The 27,430-nt window shown below is 31.2% G+C and overlaps 2 protein-coding genes across 18 annotated transcripts in view; one reads left to right on the top strand and one right to left on the bottom strand.

Moving 5' to 3' along the window:
• Positions 1-222: 222 nt before the first annotated feature.
• Positions 223-5,666, top strand: LOC111676975 (cell division cycle protein 27 homolog). Its single transcript, XM_023437989.2, has 4 exons — positions 223-883; positions 945-1,020; positions 1,676-2,974; positions 3,042-5,666. The coding sequence occupies exons 1-4, from the start codon at positions 860-862 to the stop codon at positions 4,520-4,522; spliced, it is 2,880 nt and encodes a 959-aa protein (XP_023293757.2). The 5' UTR covers positions 223-859; the 3' UTR covers positions 4,523-5,666.
• A 15,481-nt stretch (positions 5,667-21,147) lies between these two features.
• The window catches only part of LOC111676982 (mediator of RNA polymerase II transcription subunit 13), a 41,425-nt gene continuing 35,142 nt past the window's right edge, over positions 21,148-27,430 (bottom strand). For all 17 annotated transcript variants that reach the window (XM_046952385.1, XM_046952395.1, XM_046952398.1 and 14 more), the window contains 4 exons: positions 22,345-27,139; positions 22,118-22,268; positions 21,936-22,045; positions 21,148-21,561 (listed from right to left, as the gene is read on the bottom strand). In XM_046952385.1, the coding sequence (XP_046808341.1) occupies positions 21,178-21,561; positions 21,936-22,045; positions 22,118-22,268; positions 22,345-27,139 (5,440 nt within the window). In that variant the 3' untranslated portion in view covers positions 21,148-21,177. The remainder of the gene's footprint in view (positions 21,562-21,935; positions 22,046-22,117; positions 22,269-22,344; positions 27,140-27,430) is intronic.

The following is a 27,430-nucleotide window of genomic DNA, read 5'->3' as shown; positions in this document are numbered from 1 at the left end:
AAACTTAAAATAATAAGGATTGGTTCACCAATACAACACGCAAATACTGATTTTTAAAATGTTTGCATACAAAATTCTACTTATTAATTCCTCGTATTCCGTTTTTATTTAAAATCGTTGAAAATTCAAAAACATTGTAATTGAAAACTTAGCCGGCTTACAGTTAATTTTAAACTGCCGCCGACATTTTTAATGTCAGCCGATAACGCCGTTAACATTTGTCGGCGCAGGGTTCTGTATGCAACCCAAACGAAGAAAATATTTTACTTTTTCTCTAATTTAGAGATTTTTCCAATTTAACTAAATTTTAAAACAAAAATTCGCAAATTAAGTGTTGAAGTTTTTATATGAAATCATTGAAAATGTCTAAAACAATTATCAAATATTTATAAAAAATTGAAAATTGTGTAAAAAATCAAGCAAATTGATCGAAAAATTCGATTAATTGAAAGTGAAATTTTTTTCAAAGAGTGGCCTTAGTGCTCACTAAGGTATCACACAAAAAAAAAGAAGAAAAAATTGTGTGTAGCAGGCAGCAGCTTGTTTGGTAATTTTGGTTACTGGTGGCGGTGGTGGTGGTCGTCATCATCATCATCATCAAGAGCAGCAACACAAGTACTGCAAGTCTATTAAATACTTCACTACGACCAAAATAATAGAAATAAGTCGTGTGTACGTGTATTAGACTGTGGGGTGTTGAAAAGTTTTGAAATCGAACAATAATAAAAAAGTTTAAATTGAAATAAATTCGTAGAAGTAGGATACGTTTGTTTGCATAAGCAAATAAACGCACTTGCAACACCAACAAAGTATAAAAAGACGTGATAAGGGACGAAAAGTTCAATATTCTTAAACAAATATGATTCTCCAAGAACCAGTACAGGTAAGTGTGTGTATGTGTTAGTATTAAGGACGACTTAAAAGGGTGTTCTTACATTTTATAGGCTGCCATATGGCATTGTCTCAATCACTATGATCACAAGGATGCAGTATTTCTGGCAGAGCGTTTATGTTCAGAAGGTAAATATTTACAAATCGATAATTAAAGAAATATTTAATTGCTTTTTTCCTAAGCTTAGTTATAAATAAAACTCTTAAATGAACCGAAATGTGTTTAAACTTTAAGAACAAAAAACTAATTTACTAGACGTAACCTTCTTCTCTGCTCAGGATTGAATCAATTTCTATATGGAAAAAATTGTCAATTACACTGTTGCAGTGTGGCGAACAAAGCTTAATTAAGTAAACCAAATAATCTAAAGATAGAACAAAAGCGTTCCGGTCAACTATAGAAATATAAAGATTCTTTATATTCTCTAAATTGCAAAAAGATGTCATGAGATTTCGAAGGATTTTGTCTTTGATCCTTTGACTTAAACATTGGAAAGGTTCAATTATCAAAATATATTATCAGAAAATAAAGCTTTAGACGTCATTTTCAAAGGTTATAGAATGAGTTAAAGGCAATATTGAACACCCCAAATCCTGTTAACAGCGTTAAGTCCAAGCAAATGATACAAGGAAGATTCCACCGATCTTTCTCAACTTTGATTTATAGTTGTAAACTTGATTTTTGTTGAATTTCTGTAGAATTATGATTTTACGTTTTACTCTCTGAAATTCTCACTGTTTTAACGATATCACTGATTTACATTGTAATTTTTCCTCATTTCAGTGGAGACGGATGAAACCATTTTTATCTTAGCCACCAGCTATTATCGTTCAAATCTCATACATCAAACCTATTGGCTACTGCGAGAGAAATCACGCCGTTCGCCACAATGTCGCTTCTTACAGGCAAAATGTGCCTATCAACTTAAGAAATATTCCGAAGCCGAATGTGCTTTAACCATCAATGGTTTTGGTGATATGAAGAATTGTTTCGACGATATCATCAAGGAATTCGGTGAAATAGCATGTTTTGTTCTACAGTTAATTGCGCAGATTTGCGTTAAAACAGAACGTAATAAAATAGCCACTATGGCATTACGCAAGGCATTGAAATTGAATCCGTTTATGTGGCAAGCATTTGCCGATCTCTGTCAGTTGGGTGAATACCTAGATGCAAATAGTATTTTTCATATACCGAATACTGATATATTCAATACATGCCAAGGTAATGTAAATACAAATTCGATGATACTGTTCGGCAGTGGTGGCGTTGGAGGAGGCTGCGGAAGCGCAAATCTTGGCAGTCTAAATGAAAGCGGTAATATAAATTATTCAAATTTCGGTACAACAAATACAAATATTTCAGTGGATGGTGGTTTTATTAGTCAATTGAGTAATAGTTCAAATTATATACTCTCCACACCCATAGAACAGCAAATACAGCCGCCTTCTAATAACATTGGCCTGGGAGCCTTACAGGCCCTTACCACACCAAATAATAATAACAATAACAATTTAAATAGTTCCATATCAATGCTAAGAGGTACGAATGTTGTACAGAGTGTGGGTAGTGGAGGTAATGGGGGAGGTGGTGTTGGTCAAGGAAATGGGCAACAGAACAGCAGTATGATGATGTTGGACGATACTCCAGTGGGTTATACCACAAATTCCGATCAAACTAGCATTACGGCACAAGGACAACAACAACAATTTGATGGTGGTGCTGGTACACCATTCCGCAAACAATTCAAATATCTATCTGCAATGTCACCCACAACACCCAGTTTTGGTGTTCTACCCATTAACAGTCCGTGTGGTGGAGATTCTTCATTTTTGGGCAGTCTAGGTGCTGGTCACACACAAACCAATTTAAATATAACGAATTCCCCATTACCCCAAACACTGGCCGAAGTCAATCAAGAACAAAAAGTAATAGGCAAGAAGATAAAGGGACATGTTAGTTCTTTAATCCATCGCAAAGAAACTTCAACAAATGCTGGTGGGGGCAGTAAACCTTCGGTGTTTACTCAAACTGGTAATATAACTCCACGTACACCCAACAATAGTGGTAATGTTTCAAATGGTAAGTGAGATATAAATACATTTTTAACGATTGCTATTTAATAAATTAATATATAATTTTCTTTCAGTTCCTAATATTCCTAATGCTGCTGTGAGGCGAAGTTCCCGTCTCTTTAGCCATAGTGCTTACTCAGTCAAGGAAAACAACAAATCGCCCAATATATCAAATAAGTTCGTTCAGCCACGTTCACCGCCACGTAAAACTAAAACTCGTATGGGCAAAATATGTCTAAACAATGAACTTATTGAAGACAAATCGAATGCCAATCAAACAAATGCAGATAAAGTTAGCGAAAAGAATATACGCAAAGATAAAGAAAAAGTGGAAACCATAACTTCAGCTCAAACGGGCAACAATCGCTCGAATGAGGATGCCAAAGTGCAGCTGAACAACAGTTTAAATAATGCCCAAACTATGACCCATCACCTGCTAGCCCTAAAAAAACAATCAGCCGATGGTCTGATGACCCTAATGCGTGATCTAGGCGAAGGCTTTAAGCAATTGGCACATTTTCAGTGTAAAGGCGCCATTAAACACCTAGAGGCTACAATACCAAAACATCATTTTTCTTCCAGTTGGGTGCAATCATTGATCGGCATGTGCCATTACGAATTGAGAGAATATGAAAATGCGGTGGCGATATTTAAACGTATACACGAGCAGGAGCCTTATCGTTTAGATTATATGGAAATATATTCCTCCTCCTTGTGGCACTTGCAGAAAGAGGTGAGTCTTTCGGCCTTGGCCCAAGATCTAATAAATCAAGATAAAACCTCACCCATAACATGGTGTGTGGCGGGTAATTGTTTTTCGCTGCATAAAGAGCATGAAACTGCTATTAAGTTCTTTAAGCGAGCCGTACAAGTAGATCCAGAATTTGTATATAGTTATACCCTATTGGGACATGAACTAGTGCTCACCGAAGAACTCGACCGAGCCATGGACTATTTCCGTTCGGCTGTGGTGCGTGATCCACGCCATTACAATGCCTGGTTTGGCATCGGTACCATTTACTCAAAACAGGAAAAATACGAATTGGCCGAGTTGCACTATATTAAGGCCTTGAAAATCAATCCACAAAATTCAGTTATACTTGTGCATATTGGTGCTATGCAATACTTTATGCAGAAGAAAGAACAGGCCTTGCAAACCCTTAATACCGCCGCAACATTAGATCCTAAAAATCCCCTGGCACGTTTCCATCGTGGTTCGATATACTTCTCGTTGGGTAAACATCAAGAGGCTTTGAAAGAACTTGAGGAACTCAAAGAAATCGTACCTAAGGAATCGGTTGTCTTCTATTTAATAGGAAAAATTCATAAAACTTTAGGCAATGTTGACTCGGCTCTCATGCACTTCAGTTGGGCCACCGATCTTGATCCCAAGGGTGCCAACAATCAAATTAAAGATGCCTTCGATTCTATGTCACATCCCTGTTGTCCCACTTCAATGAATGATCCCGGTCTAGATGCCGACTTAGAACCCATATCCGAACGTTCGGATGAATCAACCCAGGCCCAAGATGTCAACTACGATAGTGACTTTTAAGTTAGCCAGCAACCACCTGCTAAATGTTTTTGTGTTTGTCCATTTCTCTAACGACTGATATTAAAGCAAAGGTGGTCCAAGTCTAATCAGCCCTCAATGGCAGTAGAGTGGTAGTAAATTTATTATAACATTTTGTAATATTTTTTTTTTTTGTTTATCTTCATTATATTGATTTTTCTTTTTTACTTTCACCTTGCTCCATATATACAATCTTCTTTACACTTTTCCTCTTCCTCTTCTATTTCTCCTTTTGCCTTACACTTTTCTCTATTTATGTTTGTAAAGCTGCAAGCTGCATAATGTTAATTGTAAACATACAACATTGGGAGTCACATACATATTGTTTTATTATTATTTCTTTTATTAACTTTATATATTTTTTTTCAAATGCTTTAGGGGCGTGTGTGTTTGTGTGTGAATGTATGTGAAAATAAAATAACTGAAAAAACATTAATTAAAAAAAAAACACCGATTTGTTATTTTTAGTTTTGCTAAAGCAAATTCTATATATTTATTTTGTACTGCATTTTAAATAAATTACAAAATTAAATTAAAATGGAATAAGTAGTAAACTTTAATATGAAATCGGTTGATTTTTCTTTTCATCACAGGCAATGTAACTCCATCATTATCATCATAATTATTATTTAATTTTTACCTTTTTCCCCCTGTTCAAAGAAACATAATAATAAAACAATAAATAATTTTACTATGTTAAACAACAATTAATAAAGAAATTAGTAACATTTAAACCAAATAAATTTTACCATCTCTACTTGTTATTTAACTATCTTTTAAAAACAAAACAAAAAAATTATAACAAAATAAAACCATAAAATATAAAAAATACAGCCAACACACTCTTATGTTAAGGACTGTTTAAAAAAAAGAAAAGAATAAAACATAAAAAATAATAATTTAAGCTTAAATGGACATTTTGTAATTTTAATTTGCAAATAATAATAATAATAAAATAAAACACAAGAAAATAAGCATAAAATAAACATTAATTACAATTTGAATTAGTAGTACGTAATAACTTTAAAATTAATGAATGATAAAGAAACAAAATAAGAAAAGATGAAAGAAATAATTATTATTATAGTAATATAAACACAAAACCTGATGTTTTATTTAATAAAAAGAAAATATGTTTTTTGAAATGTTTAGAAATCACATTTATTTTTATGAATTATTATTTTATTAAATACGCCGTAGACGTAGAAAATAAAACAGGCGAGTTTTTAAACAAAAATGTATTTTTAATAAAAAAAACGACGTGCTACATTCGGCTATGCCGAATTTTATATGCCCTTCACTATAGTGTTAAATTTAAGATTTTTTTCTTTAATTTTTCCATAAAATCGCCATTTTTTCATGTTTGTGACAAAAAATGAATTCAAAACAACAAACACAACTTAGACCTGGTCCACACTAGGAAACTTTTTCTTAATTCTTTTTTGAAGTTTCCTTAATGTCCACACATAGAACCTCTTCTTTCAGAAACTACGTATTAATTGCATTGATTTGTTGTTGTAGGAATGAGAAGAATAAGACCTGGTTCACACTAGGAAACTTTTGATTCTTCTGTGTGAGAGAAAGAGAAGGAAATATTAACCATCTCTTTCTCTCACACACAACATCGAAAGTTTCTCAACAAAAGTTTCCCAGTGTGAACCAGGTCTAACAAAACAAAACAAGTTTACAAGTACGGGAAACTCCGTACCGCGAGAGAAATGAATGATATTCTTTCTCTTTCTGTCTCACGCAAAATCAAAAGTTTTTCAAAAAAAGTTTCATAGTGTGGACCGGCAGTAAGACCTGGTCCACACTAGGAAACTTTTTTTGTTTTGTTATTCATCTCATTCCTACAACAAATCAATGCAATTAAAACGTAGTTTCTGAAACAAAAGTTTCTATGTGTGAACATTAAGAAAACTTCAAAAGAGAATTAAGAAAAAGTTTCTCAACAAAAGTTTCCTAGTGTGGACCGAGTCTTAGACACAAACAAGCATAATTTAAACGTTGTTGTTTTTGTTTTCATGCTTACACACAAACAAGAACAATCTGAACGTTGTTGTTTTTGTTTTCATGCGTCTGCATGTAAAAAATACTACATTTTTTGGATGAAATTTTCAGAGATTTTCATAGATTTTGGCTCATATATTCGTTGTTTATGAACCGATTTTAAATATCGGTTAAAATAATTAAAGACTGAGAGATACCAAAGATATGTGAGGTATTTAGAAAATCGTTTTCAACACATACCAACAGACAGACGGAAATGGTTTAGTCGTCTCCGTTATCTATAAGGATCCAGAATATAAAGTCACCTGAAATGCAAAAAGGCTTAACAATACTTTTGAAAAATTTACAGGAGAGACAAAAAACTAAATAAAATAAAAACTATTGTTGCCATAAAAAGGTAAATTTTATACCAGATTTATATCCTAAGATTACTAAACACGTTTGAATGTGACTGTACAGCCAGACATTGTCTATTATGTTGCTTTTTAGGACTTTCTGAACTGCGAAAATGGCTAATTTGTTGTTACGCCCCTTTGAATTTCATGTTGTTGTTGTAACAGTTCGACTATGGCCAATAGTTCTTTCCTGGGGAAAAAACTTTCGGTTGATACAGTTGTCGCGTGGGTTGACAATCTTTGGCCGAGTATGACTCGGGTCGTTCCGGAGCGAAGATCCAATTGTCGTGGAAACGTGAATTTCATGTCAATAATGTTGGAGTTTTTGACAAGTGAGTTCTAAAAATTTGCTACAATTTTCAAACGAAAAGTGGATTTTAAATATTTTGGTTGTTATTGGCAATTTATACTTTATATAGCGTCAGAATCGTAAGAAAATTTCGTTTCAATGCTTTACCAATGTGTACCTACGTTTTTGTAAGCTGGTGTTTATGTGGCTCTACGTCGAATAGAAATGCAGAATACCAAAGTTGTCAAACGGAGAAAATTTCGATTCGAATTGAAATGCAAAATAGGGACCATTGTAGAAAAGACAATACAAAAATTAGATTTCTGAAAAAAAAAATAGTGATCGCAGATTTTAAATATTTTGTGAATTAAAACATTTTAAAGGATCTATAGCGGATTTTCATTAGAAACTTGCTTTCTGAGGGAAAATATAAGTCATCACAGATTTTAAATATATTGCCAAATGGAGCTTCATTTAAGGGTCTACAGTCAATTTTAGAGTTTTCATACAAGAATTTGTTTTTGTTAGAAAATATTAGTGTTTACAGATTTTGACTATTTTGTCAATTGCTGCGTTGTTTAAGAATTTACAACCGATTTTAGGTTTCTCATAAAAAAGTGATTTTTGATGCAAAATTTAGTGATCACAGATTTTAACCATTTTGTCATTTTGTCATATAAAACTTGGTTTTTTGAGGGAAATATGAATGATCACTGATTTTAAGTATTTTATGAATTTAAGCCTAAATTAAGGATCTTTTTTCATAAAAAAAAAATAATTTTTTGATTAAAAATTGAGTGATCGAATATTTTTGGCACTTTGTCAGTTAGAGCTTTATTTACTGATTTACAGCCAATTTTAAGCTTTTCATTCAAAAAGTGATTTATAAAGTGATTGCAGATTTGAAATATTTTATCAGATTGTGCCTTATTTAAGGATCTACTGCCGATATAAGGGGTTTTATACAACACTTTTTTTTGCAGTATATAAGTGACCAAAGATTTTAACGATTCCGTCAATTAAAACCTTATTTGGGAATCTACTCATCTTCTCTGCGATTGTCCTGCTTTGGCAGGACAATCGATCCGAATTATCAAATACTCAATTAGAACGTATTCTAGAGTTCATAAATTTTTCAAAATGGGTGTGAACGCTTATGTATATTTTACTGGTTTTTCAATAATAATGACTTTTCTACACATCTTTCCTAGGGTTCTATAAATCGACTTTTGAATAATCGAACTATCGACTTTTTGTCGAAAAAAGTCGATAACTCGACTATCGTTTTTAAAAAAGTCAAAAAGTCGACTTCGGAAATAAAAGTCGGAAAAAGTCGAAAAGAACGAAAATGACAAATATAGTCAAAAGGTCGGAAAAAGTCAAAAATAGTCAAACAGTCGAAAATTGTTGAAAATCGAAAATTGCCGACAAGTCTGAAATAGTCGAAAAGTCGGAAAAAGTCGAAAATAGTCAAAAAGTCTGTTTTTGTCGAAAAGTCGGAAAAAGTCGAAAATGGTTGGAAAAAGTCAAAAATAGTCGAAAAAGTCGAAAATAGTCGAAAAAGTCGAAAAAGGTCGAAAAGTGGGAAAAAATGAAAAGTCGAATAAAGTGGAAAAGTCGATTATTTACAAAATACTAAAAGTCGACTTTTAACTAACTGAAAAAAGTCAAAAAATCGACTTTGCATAAAATACAAAAAGTCGAAAAGTTGACTTTTCGTTTCAACTATAGAAATCTACTCTTTCCTCACTTTGAGCTTTTTCTTCATTTTTAAGAAAATATTTGGTTTATAAAAGTGAATAATACATAATTGCATTTTAAGATGTGCTTAAGATGTAGTTTGAAAAGTATGATATCAATTATTTCTTGCTGGCTTGTTTACCTCCATTAATTTCTTCTTGAGAATTTAAAACATCAGTTTGAAATGTTGGAAAATGTTTCTGATTTTTTTTGTTTATTTTCATTTATTCGCTTTCAAAAAAATGCTAGCTTAAAACTAAATTTACAATGAAATTATATATATGTATATAATTTTTTTTTATTTCTTGCATTTCCTTGTATTGAATGTATTTTTGTTTTTATAATATCATTATTTAAATTAGTATCTTATTATATAAATGTATGTATAATTTACTAAAACAACATTTTATTTTAATGGGAGTTATGTTTTCTTTTACGGTTTTCATTCCTTAAAGATGGCAGATGTTATTTTCTTTATAAATTTTATTATTTTTTTTAATATTAATTGTATAATTTCAAATATAGAGTGTGGTGTGTACGTTTTTAAGTGAAATGTATTTTTGGGGGATTTTTCTTTATTTTTTTAGATTTCTTTTATTTAAAATTATGTTAATGTTTAATTATGAGCTCATAATTTTGGTAATTTAATAATGGGATTTTTTTCTTAATAATTTGGCCTACATAATGAATAAATATGTTTGTATGTATGTGGTTTTTAATATAGTTTTTTTTTTTTTAATTAATAGTTCTTTTTTTCTATTATGGTTTTATATTACAGTTTTTTTATTTATTATAATTATGTTTTATTTCATGTTGATTTTTTTTTTGCTTAAACTCCAATATGTATATTTTTCCATAATATTACATTTAAATTAACGTTTAAGGTATTTTCAAAAACATTAAATAATAAATTTTTTAATTTATTTTAAATTTTAGTTTTTTTTACTGAAGCCAGGCTTCTTTTTATTATAATATTAAACAAATTATTATTATTACTATTTTTGAATTTTTAATCTTTCATCTCAATATTAGATGTTTTCAGTTTTGTTTTTTTCTTTCTTTTAAGAATTGCTAAAATTGTCTTTAAAACCTTGTTTTTTTTTAAATTTCATTATTTATTTACATTTCTATGTTTTTTCCTCTTTTTTTTTTATAAAAAATTAAAAAAAAATCTGTTCCCGTTTTTATTTAATGAATATTTTTTTTGGTTATTATATAGTTTTTACATTTAAATACACATCTCTAAAGATTTAAAAAATAAAATTCCATTTTTTACAAAAAATATTCACAAATTTAAACAAAAAACGCTTTCATGACATGTAACTAAACTTTTTTAAACCGATACATTTCGAAATAAAAGTCCAAACACAGTATAGTTAACAAGGTACCAGCACTTGAGAGCAACCGCAATTTTTTTGGATTTTGTGTGTGAGAGAAAGAGATGGTTGATATTTCTTTCTATGACACACAAAAGTTTCCATTGTAAACAATGATCAGCTGAGCTAGTGATGTCACCTTGTATTCAGTACACCATGAGTCCAAACATTCTTTCAATAAGTAATAATAAGTTACTTAGAGGCGGTTTTTCAGATAAATATAATCTTTATTCTTTGGTTAAATATGTGTTTCCTGTTTTTCAGTAAACAGTAACGTTACGTATTATCTTGTTTAACTGAGTGTTATTGGTCAATTAAACTTAAGTTATAAGTGAGAAAACACAATTAACAAAAACAATAAAACAATGATTTCGGAAGAACAAAAAAAGTAAATTGCAATTTTCTGATTTGTTTTGTTTCATTAATTATTGTTTTAAATGTTTATTTAACATTTTTCCAAAATTTTTCATTTTACAAAAGTATTGTTTGCAAAAAACAGCTGTTCATTGTTTATGTTTTTGAGGGAAAAGATGGCAATACTAACACAGTTAACTGAGCTTAAATCTAAAACTAAGGGCGAGTTTTTCTGATAAAGATAACCTTCATTCTTTGGTTAAACCTGGTTTAATATATGTTTTGTGTTTTTCAGTTATCAGTAAAGTTACTTATTATCTTAGTTTAACTGAGAGTTATTGGTCAATTAAACTTAAGTTATAAGTGAGAAAACACAATTAACAAAAACAATAAAACAATGATTTCGAAGGAACAAAAACTTAATATTTTAAGTAAATTGCAATTTTCTGATTTGTTTTGTTTCATTAATTATTGTTTTAAATGTTTATTTAACATTTTTCCAAAATTTTTCATTTTACAAAAGTATTGTTTGCAAAAAACAGCTGTTCATTGTTTATGTTTTTGAATGAAAAGTAGACAATACTAACAAAGTACGGGTCTTAAATCTAAAACTGAAAAACACAATCATCGGTTAAAGTCCGCCTAAATTTGTTCCGAGTTTAATCTAACAGCAATTTAAGCCTAGTTTAACTGAGGAGTAAGAAACCCGCCCCTAGTTTAACTGAGTGTAATTGGCCAATTAAACCTATGTTATAAGTGAGAATACACATTCAACAAAAACAATAAAATAATGAATTCGGAAGAAAATAAACTTAATATTTTAAGTAAATAGTAATTTTCTGATTTCTACTATCGATATTATTACTGTTTTTTTATTTATATTTTATGATGATATTTGCAAAAAACAGCTGTTCATTGTTTATATTTTTAACTGAAAAGTGGGCAATACTAACTAAGTTAACTGATCCTAGATCCATAACTGAAAAACACAGTCATCGTTTAAACTCCGTCTAAATTTGTTCCGAGTTTAATCTAACAGCAAGATAAACTTAGTTTAAGACAAAATTGTTAGAAATGTGAAACATTAAAACTTTGTAATTCAGAAAGTTCTTGACCGATCTTGTTGAAAAATTGTATCTAAACCAATACTATCTCATAGGATTAACATTCAAAAGTAAGATGACTTGACATGAATTTCTATAATTATAAATAGTTTACAAATAACGGTAACTGTCAGATTTGAAGTATAAATTTAACATATAATGGTGATACGCAGTTTTGTAAAAGACTCCGTTTTAACGCAAATAATCTGTAAAGACAATCATATAACTAATTATGCATAAATATTTAAATACAAAATTTTCCCCGGCTAATGATAAGCAGTTTCTAAAAAGATTTACCAAATTCAATGTATGAAAATAAAGTCTTATAAGTTCTTCTGAAGTCAAGTCATAACTATGTTGTCAATGAGAAACTCTGGCATCTTAATAAATAACATATTTTTTGTTTAATAAGGTCAAAATTAGTTAGTGAGTTGGACCTAATAACAAAACAAGGAACTATTAAATTTTTTTTAATATAAAATAATTAAAAAAAAAAGAATTATCAAACTAAAAGTACATATACACATTGTTCTATATAAAAATTGAGGTTGCCTTAAAGAAAAAATATCTTGACAACTAAACCGTACAACAGGAACGTATAGTTTTAGCATTAGTATTTTTTTTTTTTTTAAATTATAAAATCTCTCGAACATTTCCTTATATAACATGGTATATCGATAAAAGGACTTGGATCAACTCTAACTCTTTAAAAATGAAGAGATTGATTAATTTCTAATAACTTTATCATCGTCTGAAGGGTACATACATACATATAAGTTTATCATTCCGTTTGTAATTTATACTCTCTTATATATATCGTATATCGTTGACTAAATTGCTAACTTTTGTAAATATCGTTTGCGTTTTAGGTTCCGATATATACATACACATACATCGAGTATTTATAGATATCGTAGCCGTTTATGTGTCCGTATGTATGTTCAAATTAGTTATCTTTGATATTCCACATCATATTTACAAAAACCAAGTAAAAACTGGATCTGTCTATAATTGGTTATAGCTGCCATATAAGGTCAACTTAAATTAAAAAATAACCATGTCACAGAATTCCATTCCGATCGAAAGTGGAATTATTTCCACATTTTAGCTGTTTCGAAGAAAGAAAAATTCTTTCACAATAATTCAGAGTTTGGAAAAGCTTTGTTTTCGATCGAAATAATAACACAGAATTGAAATCATTCCCGTTGAAGTATAAGACCGAGCTGATTATTCAAAATTTTAAAATGGTTTAATAAAAATCTTGCTTAAAGGCTATTAGAAAGAAATTTTTTGACAATAGTGATTTATGTGGAAAAAAGATAAATGTGGATAAATGGTATTATTTAATTAAAACAATTGTCCAATTCACAATCGGTGTTGTATGGTTGTATCGTAATTTTTTTATATTGACTTGTTTTTGTTTAAAAAAATGTTAATTTGAAAATTTTTTGTAACGCTACAACAATACGACATCGATTGTGAATTAAACATAAAAACAAAACAACTAAAAATTATATAAAACCATTAAGAAAATGGAAATTTATAATATTTTTTTAAAAAAATCTAGAATTTAAACAATAATACTAAACGTTAAGCAAATGCTCAAGTATTTACAAACATGGAACGTACTTTTTGTATAACGATCTAAAGGTGTTGCGTGCATATTAATCTCCAGTGTTAATTTCAGTTTCCAAGAAATGTTTCGGTGGAATCCAGCATTCCTATAATGTAAAACAACAAAGGACCTGTTTAGAAATACCTTACTGCGCAGCTCATAAATTATTCATTAGATGCAATGATGCATATCCGAACGATTTTAAGCCGATTGTGGTACACATTAAGGTGGGTATAGGACGAATATTTTTGTATGTTACAAACATCAGCAGAAACTCAATATACCCTCCTAACTAAAATGAATTGCTTTTTATTTTTTTACTATTTCGTTTTTTGTTGGAATACCAATTTTCGATCGTTGTGTAAGTGAATGCGGAAACGTAATCGAAATACAGAATACGGGGTGAATAGGGTTCTATAAATAGACTTTCGAATAATCGAACAATCGACTATTTGTCGAAAAAAGTCAAAAAGCCGAAGTCGACTATTTTGTTCCAAAAAAAGTCGTCTGTTAAAAAAGTCGAATTTGTAAATAAATGTCGAAAAATTGAAAAAAGTCGATAAGCCGAAAAAAGACGAAAAATGTCGAATAAAGTCGGAAAAAAACGAAAAAAGTAGGAAAAGGTCGAAAAGTCGAATGTCGGAAAAAGTCGTAAACTCGAAAATAGTAGAGAAAAGTCCAAAATAGTCGAAAGTTTTAAAAAAGTGGAAAAAAGTCAGAAACTCTAAAATAGTAGGATAAACTCGAAAGAAGTCAAAAATAGTCCAAAAAAGTCGAAGAGTTGAAAGAAGTCAAAAAGTCGAAGTCGACTATTTTGTTCCAGAAAAAAGTCGATAACTCGACTATCGTCTGTGAAAAAAGTCGAAAAGTCGACTTTGTAACTAAAAGTCGAAAAGTTGAAAAAAGTCGATAAGCCGAAAAAAGTCGAAGAAAGAAAAAACTGAAAAAAGTAGGAAAAGGTCGAAAAGTCGTAAACTCGAAAATAGTAGAGAAAAGTCCAAAATAGTCGAAAGTTCTAAAAAAGTGGAAAATAGTCAGAAACTTTAAAATAGTAGGATAAACTCGAAAGAAGTCCAAAAATAGTCGAAGACTCGGAAAAAGTCGAAAAAAAGTTGAAAAGACGGATAAAGTCGACTATTTTTAAAATATTTAAAGTCTAAAAGTCGACATTCAATTAAATGAAAAATGTCAAAAAATCGACTTTTCATAAAATTAAAAAAGTCGAAATATAGACTTTTAACTAAATGCGTTAAGTCGAAAAGTCAACTTTTCGTTTCAACTATAGAGCCCTAGGGGTGAATAATTTTAGGATTACTTCAATGTAATGGTCCCTATTTTGCATTTCAATTCGAATCGAAATTTTTTCCGTTTGGCAACTTTGGTATTCTGCATTTCGATTCGACTCTCCATCACATAAACAACAACTTAGAAAAAACTTAGATACGATCGTAACGCAGAATACACACACTTCTTCATTTTCTTAAGATTCAGTTTTTTGTTGGATTACCTTTTTTCGATCGTTGAGTAACCGAATCCATAAACGTAATCGAAATACAGAATAGGGGTGAATGTATGAATGGTTTACGGGTCCTCTTCACAATGTTAAATGGAGCATGTTTTTTTTTTAATACATTTGTATTAGTTTAAAAACTTATCCTTTTAATTTCAAACTAAAACACTGCAATAAAACAGTTTTTTTTCTATATTAATTATTGTGTTGAAACAATATAGTTTTGAAATCTTTTGTTTTCTTTTTCAATATAAATAGTAAATTCCCTATAAATTTTCTATATAAATGTTTGTATTTGTGCAAAAGCTGCCCTGCGTATATAAAGACTTAAAAATAAACCAAAAATAATAATAATTATAAAGAAAAACAAATAACATTTACATGATTTTTTATTTTTTTTTTTAATTTTTTTATTATTTTGTAATTAATACAATAATAATCATGATAATAATAATAATATTTCTTTAAATGTGCTGAATGGTATTTTTTTTTAATGTATAAATGAAGACTATGTATGTAGATAAGTATTACTATGAATATGAGAAGAGAGAGAGAGAGTGTTTGTGTATGTGTATGTGTGTGGGCGATTGTTAACACAAATACATTATATATGTATGTATGTATGTATAGTATGTACAAAATTTTTTAATAATATAATTACTAGATTTATTATATTACTTGGTTTTTTTTAAAGAATTTGGATGTTGTGTTTTTTTAATTTTTTTATTATTATTGTTGTTTATTTATAGGTATAATAATTAAATATTTAAACTTAAGATTTTTAAAATAAAAACAAATTATTTGTTTTATTATGATTTAAATTTTAATACATTAATTTTAATTAATTAATTACTTAATATTTTAATTTCTTTTACTTTTTTTTGCTAGCTGGCTTATAATAATAGTTAAACGACAAAGTGTTTTTTTGTTTTTGTTACATTTCAATTATTTTGTTTTTTTTTAATTTATTACTTTTAAAAATATATAAATTGTATATTAAATATACTAGGCTTGGCTTATATAGAATAATAATAATAAAAAATTAAAGGTAAATAGTTTTACAAAAATAATAATGATGTTAATAAAGTTTAATAAAATAAAAAATTTGCTAAAAATTAGTTTAAATAAAAATATAGTTATTTTTGTTAAAAAAAAAAAAAGAAAATAAAACTATTGTTAAATATTTATAATAAAAATAATTTAATTTTATTTTATTTAAAAAAATAATAATAAATGAGAATAGTAGTTTTAGTGTTAATAGTTTAAAATGAATGTTCTTTCTTTGTTTTTAGTTTATAAAAATTAAAAATTTGTTTTTGTTGTTGTTGTTTTTAAGTATTTTCTTTTAAATATGTATATAAAAAACTTAGAACTAAATTTCTCATTTTTTTTTTAATTTATTTTTAATAATATAATATGTATATTTTTATATATATATATATAAAAAACAAGAATGGTAGAATAGTATTTTTATAATTTAATTTTAGGCTGTTGGTTGTTTGTTATTTTAATTGTTGATTTTCATTTTAGTTTATATGGTTTCTTTATAGCGAACTTGTTTTTTTTTTTTTTGAATTTTTCTGTTTTAAATAAGTTTTTTTTTTTGCTTTTTAAACTTAAAATTATTTATTTATAATATTTTTTTTTTCTGTATTAGTTAAAAAATGTTAACAATTTATTGTTAGCATTTTATTATATAAATTTATTTATAATTAATATTTATTATTTATAAATTTTCAATTGTTTTTGTTTTAGTAACAATTTTTTTTTCATTTTTTTTTTAATTTATAGTTTACAACTTGTTTTATTTTTGTTTAAACTTATATAAAATTGTGTTTCTTTTACTTAATTGTACTAAATTTAAGTTTATTTTTTTTTAATTATTTTTTATGTTTTTTTATATATAATTGCATAATTTTTTTATTCAAAAATTCTTTTTACATATATTTTTTGTTTTCTTAATGTCTGTTTTGAAACTTTAGTTTTTCATATCAAATATATTAAATTTAGTTTTTTTTTATTTATTATTTAATTTTTTTATAATATATTGGACATTAGTTATATAATTTTGTTGCCATTTTCATTTTAAGTTTAAATTAGGGATTTTTTTTGTTCTTGTTTTCTGTTCAACTTTTTTTTAACATTTATTTTATTAAATTAGTTTATTTACAAATTTTCTATTAAATACAAAGATTTAAAACCACAATAACAAAACAAATAAAGTATTTTCTTACTAGACAAAAGTTTATGTTTAATACTCTATTGAAATCTAAAAATTTCGAAGTTAAAGATCATATTTTTTATGAATAAATCCTTTTAGTTTGTTTCAAATCACCAATATTCTGCATTTCAATTTGAATCAAAATTTTCTCACAACTTGGAATTCTGCATTTCGATTCGAAGCTCCTTCACTAAAATAACAACCACCCCTATTCTGCATTTCGATTACGTTTACGTATTCAGTTACGCAATGATAGAAAAAAAGGTATTCCAACAAAAAACTGAATCGGAAGAAAAAGAAGAAGCAATTCCATTTCGTTTCAATGATTTACGAATGTGTGTATTCTGTGTTACGATCGTACCTACGTTTTTGTATGTTGTTGTTTATGTGACGGAGTGTCGAATCGAAATGCAGAATACCAAAGTTGCCAAAGGGAGAAAATTTCGATTCGAATTGAAATGCAGAATAGAGGCGAATGAATCGCCTACTAGAGGCTTGAATGCATGCATTTCGTTTCGAAAAGAAATATGATAATCTGCTTTTCGTTTTGTTTTCAATTCGACGTTCTTTTATTTACCTCTATTCTGCATTACGATTCGAAACTCCGTCACTACAATTACAACTTACAAAAAACACAGTTACTATCGAAAAGCAGAATACACACACTCGTAAAGCATTAATATAAAATGACGTTGCTTCTTATTTTTCTTACGATTCCGTTTTTCTTTTGTTGTAATTGCAATTTTTGATCGTTGCGTAACTGAATGCGAAACCGTAATCGAAATGCAGAATAGAGGTGATGAAAATGAAAACATACAAAAACGTGGCCGATATTTTAGTGTTTAGTGTTTTAGTCTAGAAGACCGGAGCTGGTTGAATCGATTCCCACCTGCGCAACTGGTTAAAAAGCGCAAATTAGACCCGATAAAGGTCTAGGTGCATTACACTTCGGATTTTATGTATATTCATCCTTCTTTCAAACTAACTACATAAACGTAGTTAGATCATAATGCTGAATCCATGTTTTGTTCTTTTTCTTACGATTTCGGTAGAAAACCCTTTCTTTAATTTTTGCGTTATTGAATGCGAAAACGTAATCGAAATGCAGCAAAGTGGCCAATAACTTTAAACAAATTTCAAATCTACTTCAAAATTGATATCATTTTGTAAAAGTTTTCGTTTTTGTTTTCTCTTTTTTTAAGAAAAACATTTTCTCTTTCGATCGGAATCGGAATATGCATAATCGTAAGGCATTGATACGAAATGTATAGCGGCCACTATTCTGCATTTCAATTTGAATCGAAAATCGAAACTTACAAAAAAGTAATTACGATCGAAATGCAGAATACACACAATCGTAAAGCATTGAAAGGAGGTGGAATTGCTTCTCCTTTTTCTTACGATTAAGTTTTTTGTTGGAATACTTTTTTTTGATCATTGCATAACTGAATGCCTAAATGTTCTCGAAATGCAGATTAGAGGTGAACATCTTCTTTTTCTTGCGTCAAAAAGAACATTATGTACTTTGAATTTTCGAAATTTATTTCTAATATTAGAATTAAATATTCAATCCTATTCAAAAAATTTTTTCCGTTTGGCATGTCGATTCGAAGCTCCTTTACTAAATTAACAATTTACAAAAACGTAATTACGATAGTAAAGCAAAATACACACAATCGTAAAGCACTGAAATAAAATTGAATTGCTTCTTTTTTTTTTCTTACGATTCAGTTTTTTGTTGGAATAACAATTTTGAATCCAAAAAAAGGAATTGATTCAATACATATAAAAACGAACAATAGAAAACTTTTATTGCATTAATGGAATTCAATTACTTTTATATAGTTTAAATTTATTTCTCTCTTGTCGTTTTCTAATCCAATTCCAGCAATAATTGGAGACTACAATTGTTTGTACAAATTTCGAACGAGTTAATAGTTTCGAATCAATTTCTGCCAAATTTCTATAAATTTAAAAATTTCTAAAATTTTTTAACTTTCATTTGTGAAACAATTAGAATCAAACTTGATTTAATCGTTTCAAAAAAACAACCATTTCATATTCTCTTAATACAAAAACTAATTTAGTTCATATGACAACCATTTTGTCTAGAGAAATTAACTATGCTTACGAGATATATCTCAATAATTATGATTTCATTTAAATTGTATTGCAATTTTGTCTCTTAAGAAAAGAAATCTAGTTCATATTCAATGATTTACGAATAACTGCACTCAACAACGAATATTCTTTGTGTTGAACAAACTTTTTTTGTTTAAGACAAACGTTTCTATAGAAAATTTATTTGGCACAAACTTTTCTATAGAAAATGTTAATTGAAACAAACTATTCTATAGAAAAATTTCTTTGGGATAAATAAAATTTTTTTATTTGCGACAGGAAAACATTTGTCAAAAATATATTTTATTTTTACAAAAAATTTTCATTAATCTCGTCCACACCAAGAAACTCTTTCTTATTTCTCTTTTGCAGTTTCCTTAATGTCCACACATAGAAACATTTGTTTCAGAAACTATGTATTAATTGCATTGATTTGTTGTTGTACGAATGAGAAGAATAACAAAACAAGAAAAGTTTTCGATTTCGGAAACTCCGTTCGGCGAGGGAGATGAATGATATTCTTTCTCTCTCACGCAAAATTAAAAGTTTTCCAAAAAAAGTTTCCTAGTGTGGACAGGCACATTGCAACCAAACTTTTGTATAGAAAACTTTCTTTGGAACAAAATTTTTTTCTTTTAACACAAACTTTTCTATAGAAAATGTTTATTTAAGACAATTTTTTTTTATAGAAATAATGTAAAATTCTTTCAAAAAGGTGTAAAATTGAAAACTTTGTAAAAAACATATTCTTGAACTCACCTAAATAACGCCAAATTTCCAGGCCATCATAATCATCATTATAATTTAGTAAAATAACAAATTTTATATGTTGTATAAGATAGACAGACATCTTCTTAGAGGATTCTTTTTTTTATAAAAATTAACATAAACATTAAAATTTTGTTATAAAAAGAAATATTTAAAACTAATTTTTAAATCTTTGTATTTTATATAGAAAAATACTTAAACCCTCTGTTTAAAATATCTTATTGTGTTAAATTTGCTTATTATTTTTAATCCTTTGTGTGTGTGTGTGTGTTTATCATTAAATATATTTTCATTTACATTATTATGTTTTTTTTTAAGTTTTAGAATTTTTATACAAAATATATATAATTTACAAATTTTTAACAAACAACATAAATATTTTAAATAAATATAAAAAGAAAAGATAAATTATTTAAAAGTATAATAAAGAAAACATAATAAAAGAAAAAAACGCATAAAAAAAATTAGCAAATGTTTATAAAAGGTTTGTTTCAAAAATATGTCACGTCATCAACTCATGCATCTACAACTTGGCAAAATGTTTAAAAATGTTTTAGAGAAACAGTAAGAGGAAAAGGATATGTTTTAATATGTCTGACTGAAAAAGCCTCGTTTGAAAGTCCGAAAAATAACGGAAGCATAAAATTTTGTTTCTTTTTAATGTATTTGTTTTTAGGTGTGTGTGTGTGTATTATTTTTTCAAATTAATATAAAATTTTCATACAAAACAAATAAAAATTTAATTATTATGTAGGGCAAAAGGGAGAGTTATCAACCAGTAAAGAATAAAAGGGAGCAATTTTAATAAAACAATTATTAGGATTTTCTGAATATCACAGAAATGAAAATTAAAAAAAAATATGTATAAAAATATAATTTAAGAAAAAAAAAACTAAATCTTGCAAAAAACAAAAACATGCTTTTAATTTAATACACATGATGAGTGTGTGTGTGTGAGTTATTGTTGTGTAAAAACAATAATAAACCATAGAAAATTTAATAAATTAAATCATAATAATGGAACGAAAAAAAAACAAATATTTAAATACAAATCGTAATATTTTTTTATAGATTTTCTTTTCACTTTTTTTCTTTCTTCTTTCCGTTAGTTAGTTTGTTTTTGTTTCTTGTATTTTTAAGTAATTGCAGCTGTCAAGTAATAGAGATCCATTAGGGTCTGTACATTAATGGGTAGACATGATAAACGATCATGGGTATTCGAGTCTAATGCCAACCACGATAGTGCGTTATAACCCTCAAGTACATAACGTAAAACATCGGCAGTCAGCGTAGAGTCTAACGGATGATCAGTAGCTGACGAATGAGCATTTGTTGAGTTGAGTATATCATCGGGCGTTTGTATATTCGGTACATGTATGTGCAGTGCTGTTTTTAAGAATACCGGACATACATCTTCCAAATGTGGACAGGCGGACCAAAACCATGCAGGCATACGGCCGGTAGGTGCAGTTGAGACCATATAGCCAACTGCTAAAGGTTGTTGATTTATTTGACCGACCTGCGTTAATAAAAAAACAAGATATTAAGATCTCAGTCAATATTATATATATTATAAAGTCTAATCTAATCTTTAGTTTTTTATACTACAGCCTAGTCTAGCTTATAGACTTGTCGAAAGTCTTATCCATGGTCTAAACTGAACTACATATATTCTAGTTATAATCTCGACAATAGTCTAGTTTATATTCTCGACTATAGACCAGTCTATAGACTGGACTCTAGTCAGGAGCAAGTTTACACTAATGTCTACTTAATAGCCTAGTTTATAGTATAACCTAGTCTATTATAGTCTAGACTATAATCTCAACAATAATCTCGTCTACAATCAGGACTATAGTCAATTCTGTTGTAGATTTAAAAAAACCCACTAACCTCTTCAATATCCTGATGTTGGGCAGAATTGAAATTATTGCCACCAACACTTTGCCAACTTCGATTGTCCTCTATGCGATCGGGGCTATTGTGATTAGACATGCCGCGACCTAAAAAAGAATCGTAATACAAAAATGAATATACAAAAACAATAAAATTGTATTTAAACCAACACTACTCACCTGTACCACCACCATTATCCCATTGACCTAATAAATCATCCATTAGATCGGCATCTTTGAAAACATCATTTTCATCTTCATCGTTGCCGAAATTAATAAAATCTTCATCAAGATCAACTTGGGTTTCATTTTGGAATTGACGTGTAAATGACTAAAAGATGAAAAAAAAAAACAGAAAATAAATATTTTGAAAATTGAAATCCAATAACGCACGCAACAACACCTACCAAACATACAGCACTTGTGGGAAATACTAGGATATGAGTACAAGTAACATCCTGTGGTGTTGATAAAGGATTCTGTATGGATATCTGTGAGAATCGTTCATCAGGTGTAAATTGATCGGGCATAACACGCAGTTTTGCATCTGGTTCTAGGGTAACTAAACAAGCGCTCAATATAGTGGGAGGATACATCAGTTGACATTGTTTACACATATCTTTAAGTTGTTTGGTAACCTTTTGTAGATTCGATTTTCCCAACAAATATGACCAGGACTTGAGTTCATTGTGACCAATGCGGCCGATACGACCCACTACCAGACGCCATGTTTGTGTCGTCTGTGAAATTAGACCTAATATATAGTCCATGAGTTTCTTGAGACCTATACGTCTGGCAGGGGCACGACGACGTCTTGTACGATTCGGCACATCAATGTTGATGCATCTTTTCTCCAACATTTCACCACGATCATCTGTGACGGTGGCCAGTAGCCAAGATTGATCTTCACTCAGGCAGTAGTTACAATACATGACAGAGTATTTTTGATCGTTGGGATTGCCGCGCATACCACCTAAAGCTGCTCGTGAAAAATCTGTTTTATCGTTTTTCTCATGCATGGGGGCGAGTATATAGGGTGGTGTATACATTTTATATGGTCTCCTATTCTTTTCGTCTTTGGTCTTTAGGAAGGCTTCTACATTGGCAGCGGTGCCAAAGCCGGTTAGACTTTTAACCGCCTGTGCATGTACCATATGTCGTTTGCACTGTGAGAATATGTTCAAAGCCAAACATTTGATTTCATCGGAAAATCGTTTGCGATTACGTGAACATCCCAACTCCAGGATTGACTCTAACGAAATTATCTGTATATTTATGTGAGATCTTACCGATTCTGGTATGGTTTTCAAAAGTTCCGAATACATTCGTAGCAGGGCAATGCATGCCATTCTTTCCAAATCGGGCGAATCAGAACCATAAGTAAAGGGTTCAACTACATAAAGTACTATAGCCGTGGGATTGACTTCTTCCAAACATTCGGCCACACCCAGAGGATCTCCCAATATGAGGGGAGGCTTAACATCTGGTTTTTCCGTTGTAGGTTTGTTTTCATTTAGATTTCCTTGAGCGTCGGTGCCCGAATGGCTGGAGTGTTGGGAATGGTCTCCGCCACTATGGTCCATACTGGTGGAATGATCGGAAGCTGCCATGTTACCACGTTGCTCGCTATTGTCCTGGCCAGGGTTAGAGCCTCCACCATTGCCCGATAATGATGAAGATGTAGAGGATGCTGTAACATTACTGCCTGCTGACGAGTTGCGCGTATTATTATCTAGAGGATTGAGTAGAGTCTTATCGTTTGGTACCCGATTAAGGTAAGGAGCCAGCTGATGTTGGAAGGCATATGCATAAAGTCTTAATTGTTCTGCCAGTACGGTGTCGTCTATGGACCGCAACCAATTGTCTATGGTTGTTGTAAATGGTTTTTCTGTCGGCGATCTTTGTTGTACAGTTAACATGCCATTCCAGCCACAAATTGGTGCATGTTTACCCAGTTTGCACATCTCATAAGTGCTACTTAATTCCTTAAAATAGGTTTTCGTTTTACTCAAGATATAATCGTTGTCTGGCACCATTACCAAATAGACCACATCTCTGGCATATGAGTATGGTTCGAGTAGAAATTTATCCCAATAGTGAATCGCTAATGGAGCTACCGAAATCCAGTCTTTATCGTGACCAACTATAACCGAAGGTATAGGCTGAGGTTCACATTGTCCGGAAGCTCGACCAGCGAGTCGATGAAATTGCCGCCACGTCAAAGGACCATTGACAATGTATGTGGCATCTTTGGCGCCGGCAGCATTGCGAGATTTTGAATGGAATGCATTTTGTAGCATGGGTTGCACGGACTTCATGGTTGAGACGATATCTTTGTTGCTGCGCGAAAAACCCACCGATATATAAGGCCATTTGTGAACATTTATTCGCCCCGTTAAAGTCAAAGCCAACTGGTTGTTTCCTGTTTGCTTGCGGTGAGTAGAGAAGGGTACAACTTGTTGTTCCATAATATCCATGCGTGTGCTATCAAATGCCAAACGGGCTTGTTCCAAAGCCAAGGCAATAATATCATTGGCATCGATGTACTCTAGCACGTTGGCAATGGCTGCTACCGATTGGGGTTTTTGTGATTTTTTCGCCAACCTTCGTCGGTGACGTTGTAAAGAACGATGTATAGCACTGCTAGACGTTTGTATAATGGAACACTGTTCAAGCAGTAAATCAAATATGGAATACGCCACCTGTTCCACTGACTTGTCTATAACTCCATTGTTATTGTTGTTATTATTAATGGCCTTCGATGTAAGCGTAGTTATTAACGTCAATAAGGAATGTTTTTTGTGGCGACCGGGATCTTCGGCAATGCCAGTTATTTCCATTTCATCTTCGTAGAATAGACCCGCTTTACAGGCCAAACGTCGATTGATGACGGCACTGAAACCACAGGTGCACTCTACAGCATCATCGTCCACATAACCGGTGATGTATTGTTGTGCATTATTGGCTGGCGTTGTGGTAGAGGGTGTTGTGGAAGAACTGGAGCCTGCTCCAGCCAACGAGGCGGGCGAGTCGAGCGAATTCGCAATTCCGCCTCCACCTAAACCTCCTCCTAATCCCACCGAACCAAAGGCACTTAGGGCACGTAATGCATTCGACGACGTTGCCAAAGATGATGATGATGTGGGATTGAAAGTAGTACCCGGCAACGGCACATATACCCCCGAATCAGAACCACGTATATTACCGAAATGTTGATTATCCGCATTACAAACACACACCGTACTGCTGTCAAAGTTGTGGTCACGGAAAACATTCAATGCCGTATCGTATAGCAGAATATTAACAATTACCGAACTCACTTCGGGCAGTCCGTGCGTTATGGAGTTGCTATTGCTGTTACTATTACTGCTACCAGCTCCGGCATAATATCCCAGACTGGGGGTTTCGCGATTACCACCCGGTACACTGTGTGGCCCACCAATGGTCTGCATTTGATTGTTAACACTTTGTGGTGTTTGCGGTGGCTCTTGTGAATGATACGGTCTGTTGAGATACGCTGGAGTCGAAGAAGCTGTAGATAAGGCAGGACTGGAGACGGCAACTTCGTATGGAGGTGGCGGATGTATGGGTGTTTGTCTTTGTTGTTGCTGATGCATCATGGGGCTCGTGTGGGGGAACGGCACATGTGTTGCAGGTGATATAGGTGACATACCAGGACGCTGCATTAGTTGTTGCATAGTTGGTGGGGTATTGGTGAGAGCAGCCTGCGGACAATTCAGTTGATTTAACAATAAGCTACCACCACCTCCTCCACTATTAAGTGGAGTAGGTACAGTATTGTGCATAGGCGACGAAGACATAGGACCTAATGGTGTACGTGGCTGCTGTTGTTGTAAGGGTGTTCGAGGAGCCGCTGACAACAGTTCATGCAATTGTTGATGTTGTTGTTGTTGCTGCTGCTGTTGTTGCTGATGATGCTGTAACTGTTGCTGCTGCAATTGATGTTGCTGTTGTTGTTGTTGTTGCTGTTGGTGGGTATTTCTGGGCTGCTGCCACGACGGTTTGTATAGACAGTTGGGCGGTATAACCAAAGGTGGCATGGTTAGACTGGGCAAATTTGTTAGTGGTGCATATTTCGAGGAACCCACAAATTTCGCCTGTTGCGGTGGCCGAAACACATATGACCAATCTTCTATAGGCTCTTCCACGGGACTGCCCAGTTCAATAGAATACTCCTGCTTCATTTTTAGCATACCACTTATACCCAAACAGGTATCTAGTGTCTGGCCCATTATAGTCGACGATGTAATGACACTTAGATCAGTCATTTGTATGTCCATTTGACAAGGGCTGGAATTCGGATGGTGCTGTTCATGAGAGGGCGGTGTAGGAAACATTTTCGTCAAGTCCTCAGCCTGAATGGTATTTGCACCACCAACAATACCACCACCTAGGCCCGATGACAGACTACCGGCACTATTGTTTAAAGACGTTACAACCGCTGCGGAAGTATTGGTGTTATTACAATTTTGTAGAGCAGCCATAACAGCGGCGTTGGTTGCTGCGCTACTATTTCCCTGAACACCAGCGGTGCCCACTAATGCGGTATTTGTTGTACGTTTCAATTCATCAATAGTATTGGTGGTGATGGCACAACCATTTGATGGATTGTTGGAATCTGGCGGCGTGTGTATTTGTACACTTCCACATTCATCATTGGAGGAAGTCTCGAACAATTGTTCTAAATCATTTGGGGAAGGATTTAAGCCCTCTACGGTAAAGAGATTGCCACCTATGCCACTCTTCGAATCTTTACACGGCGACGTCGATGAAGTACCCATGCCAGACATCATTTCGGTTTTTATATCAAGTTCTTCAAAGAAATTTCCCGATACAGAGGAATTAACACCTCCTCCCATCATACCACCGCCACCAATACCAGAACTCATCGAACTGTCATTATTTTTGCAATCAATTTGATTGTTTCCCAATGACGACGAAATGCCACTTGCCGCTATTCCCACTAAACCTGTACCCATATTGACGTTTGGATCAATATTTCCTGAATTACAGGCCATTGCTGCTGTGGGATCTATAGATAGTTGCGATCCGTAAACTGAACGAGGCGAAGGCATTCGAGGTTTTGTGTGCGTATGACCTTCATAGAGCTTTTTTGTGCACATTACTCGACATTGTTTTGAGATTTCGTTGGGTTTAAAACGTTTAACAGGATGATTAGCCCTAAAAGAATTTAATATTTTAATTAATTAAAAAAAACTAAGTGCCCATTTGTCCTTAAGAAATGAATTCGCATTAAATTTTGTTTTGGGAAAATATTAGTTCAGTTCGACATTAGTTTGAATTCGGTTTTAGTTAAGTTCAGTTCAAGTTATAGTGCAGTTCTAGTTCAATTCTAGTTCAGTTCTAGTTCAGTTCTAGTTGAGTTCTAGGTCAGTTCTAGTTCAGTTCTAGTTCAGTTCTAGTTCAGTTCTAGTTCAGTTATAGTGCAGTTCTAGTTCAATTCTAGTTCAG

The sequence above is a fragment of the Lucilia cuprina genome, chromosome 5 (assembly GCF_022045245.1).
Source record: "Lucilia cuprina isolate Lc7/37 chromosome 5, ASM2204524v1, whole genome shotgun sequence".
In the NCBI taxonomy this organism is placed as follows: domain Eukaryota; kingdom Metazoa; phylum Arthropoda; class Insecta; order Diptera; family Calliphoridae; genus Lucilia; species Lucilia cuprina.
The sequence above is the reverse complement of the archived record's forward strand: the minus strand, read 5'-3'. Positions and strand labels throughout refer to the sequence as shown.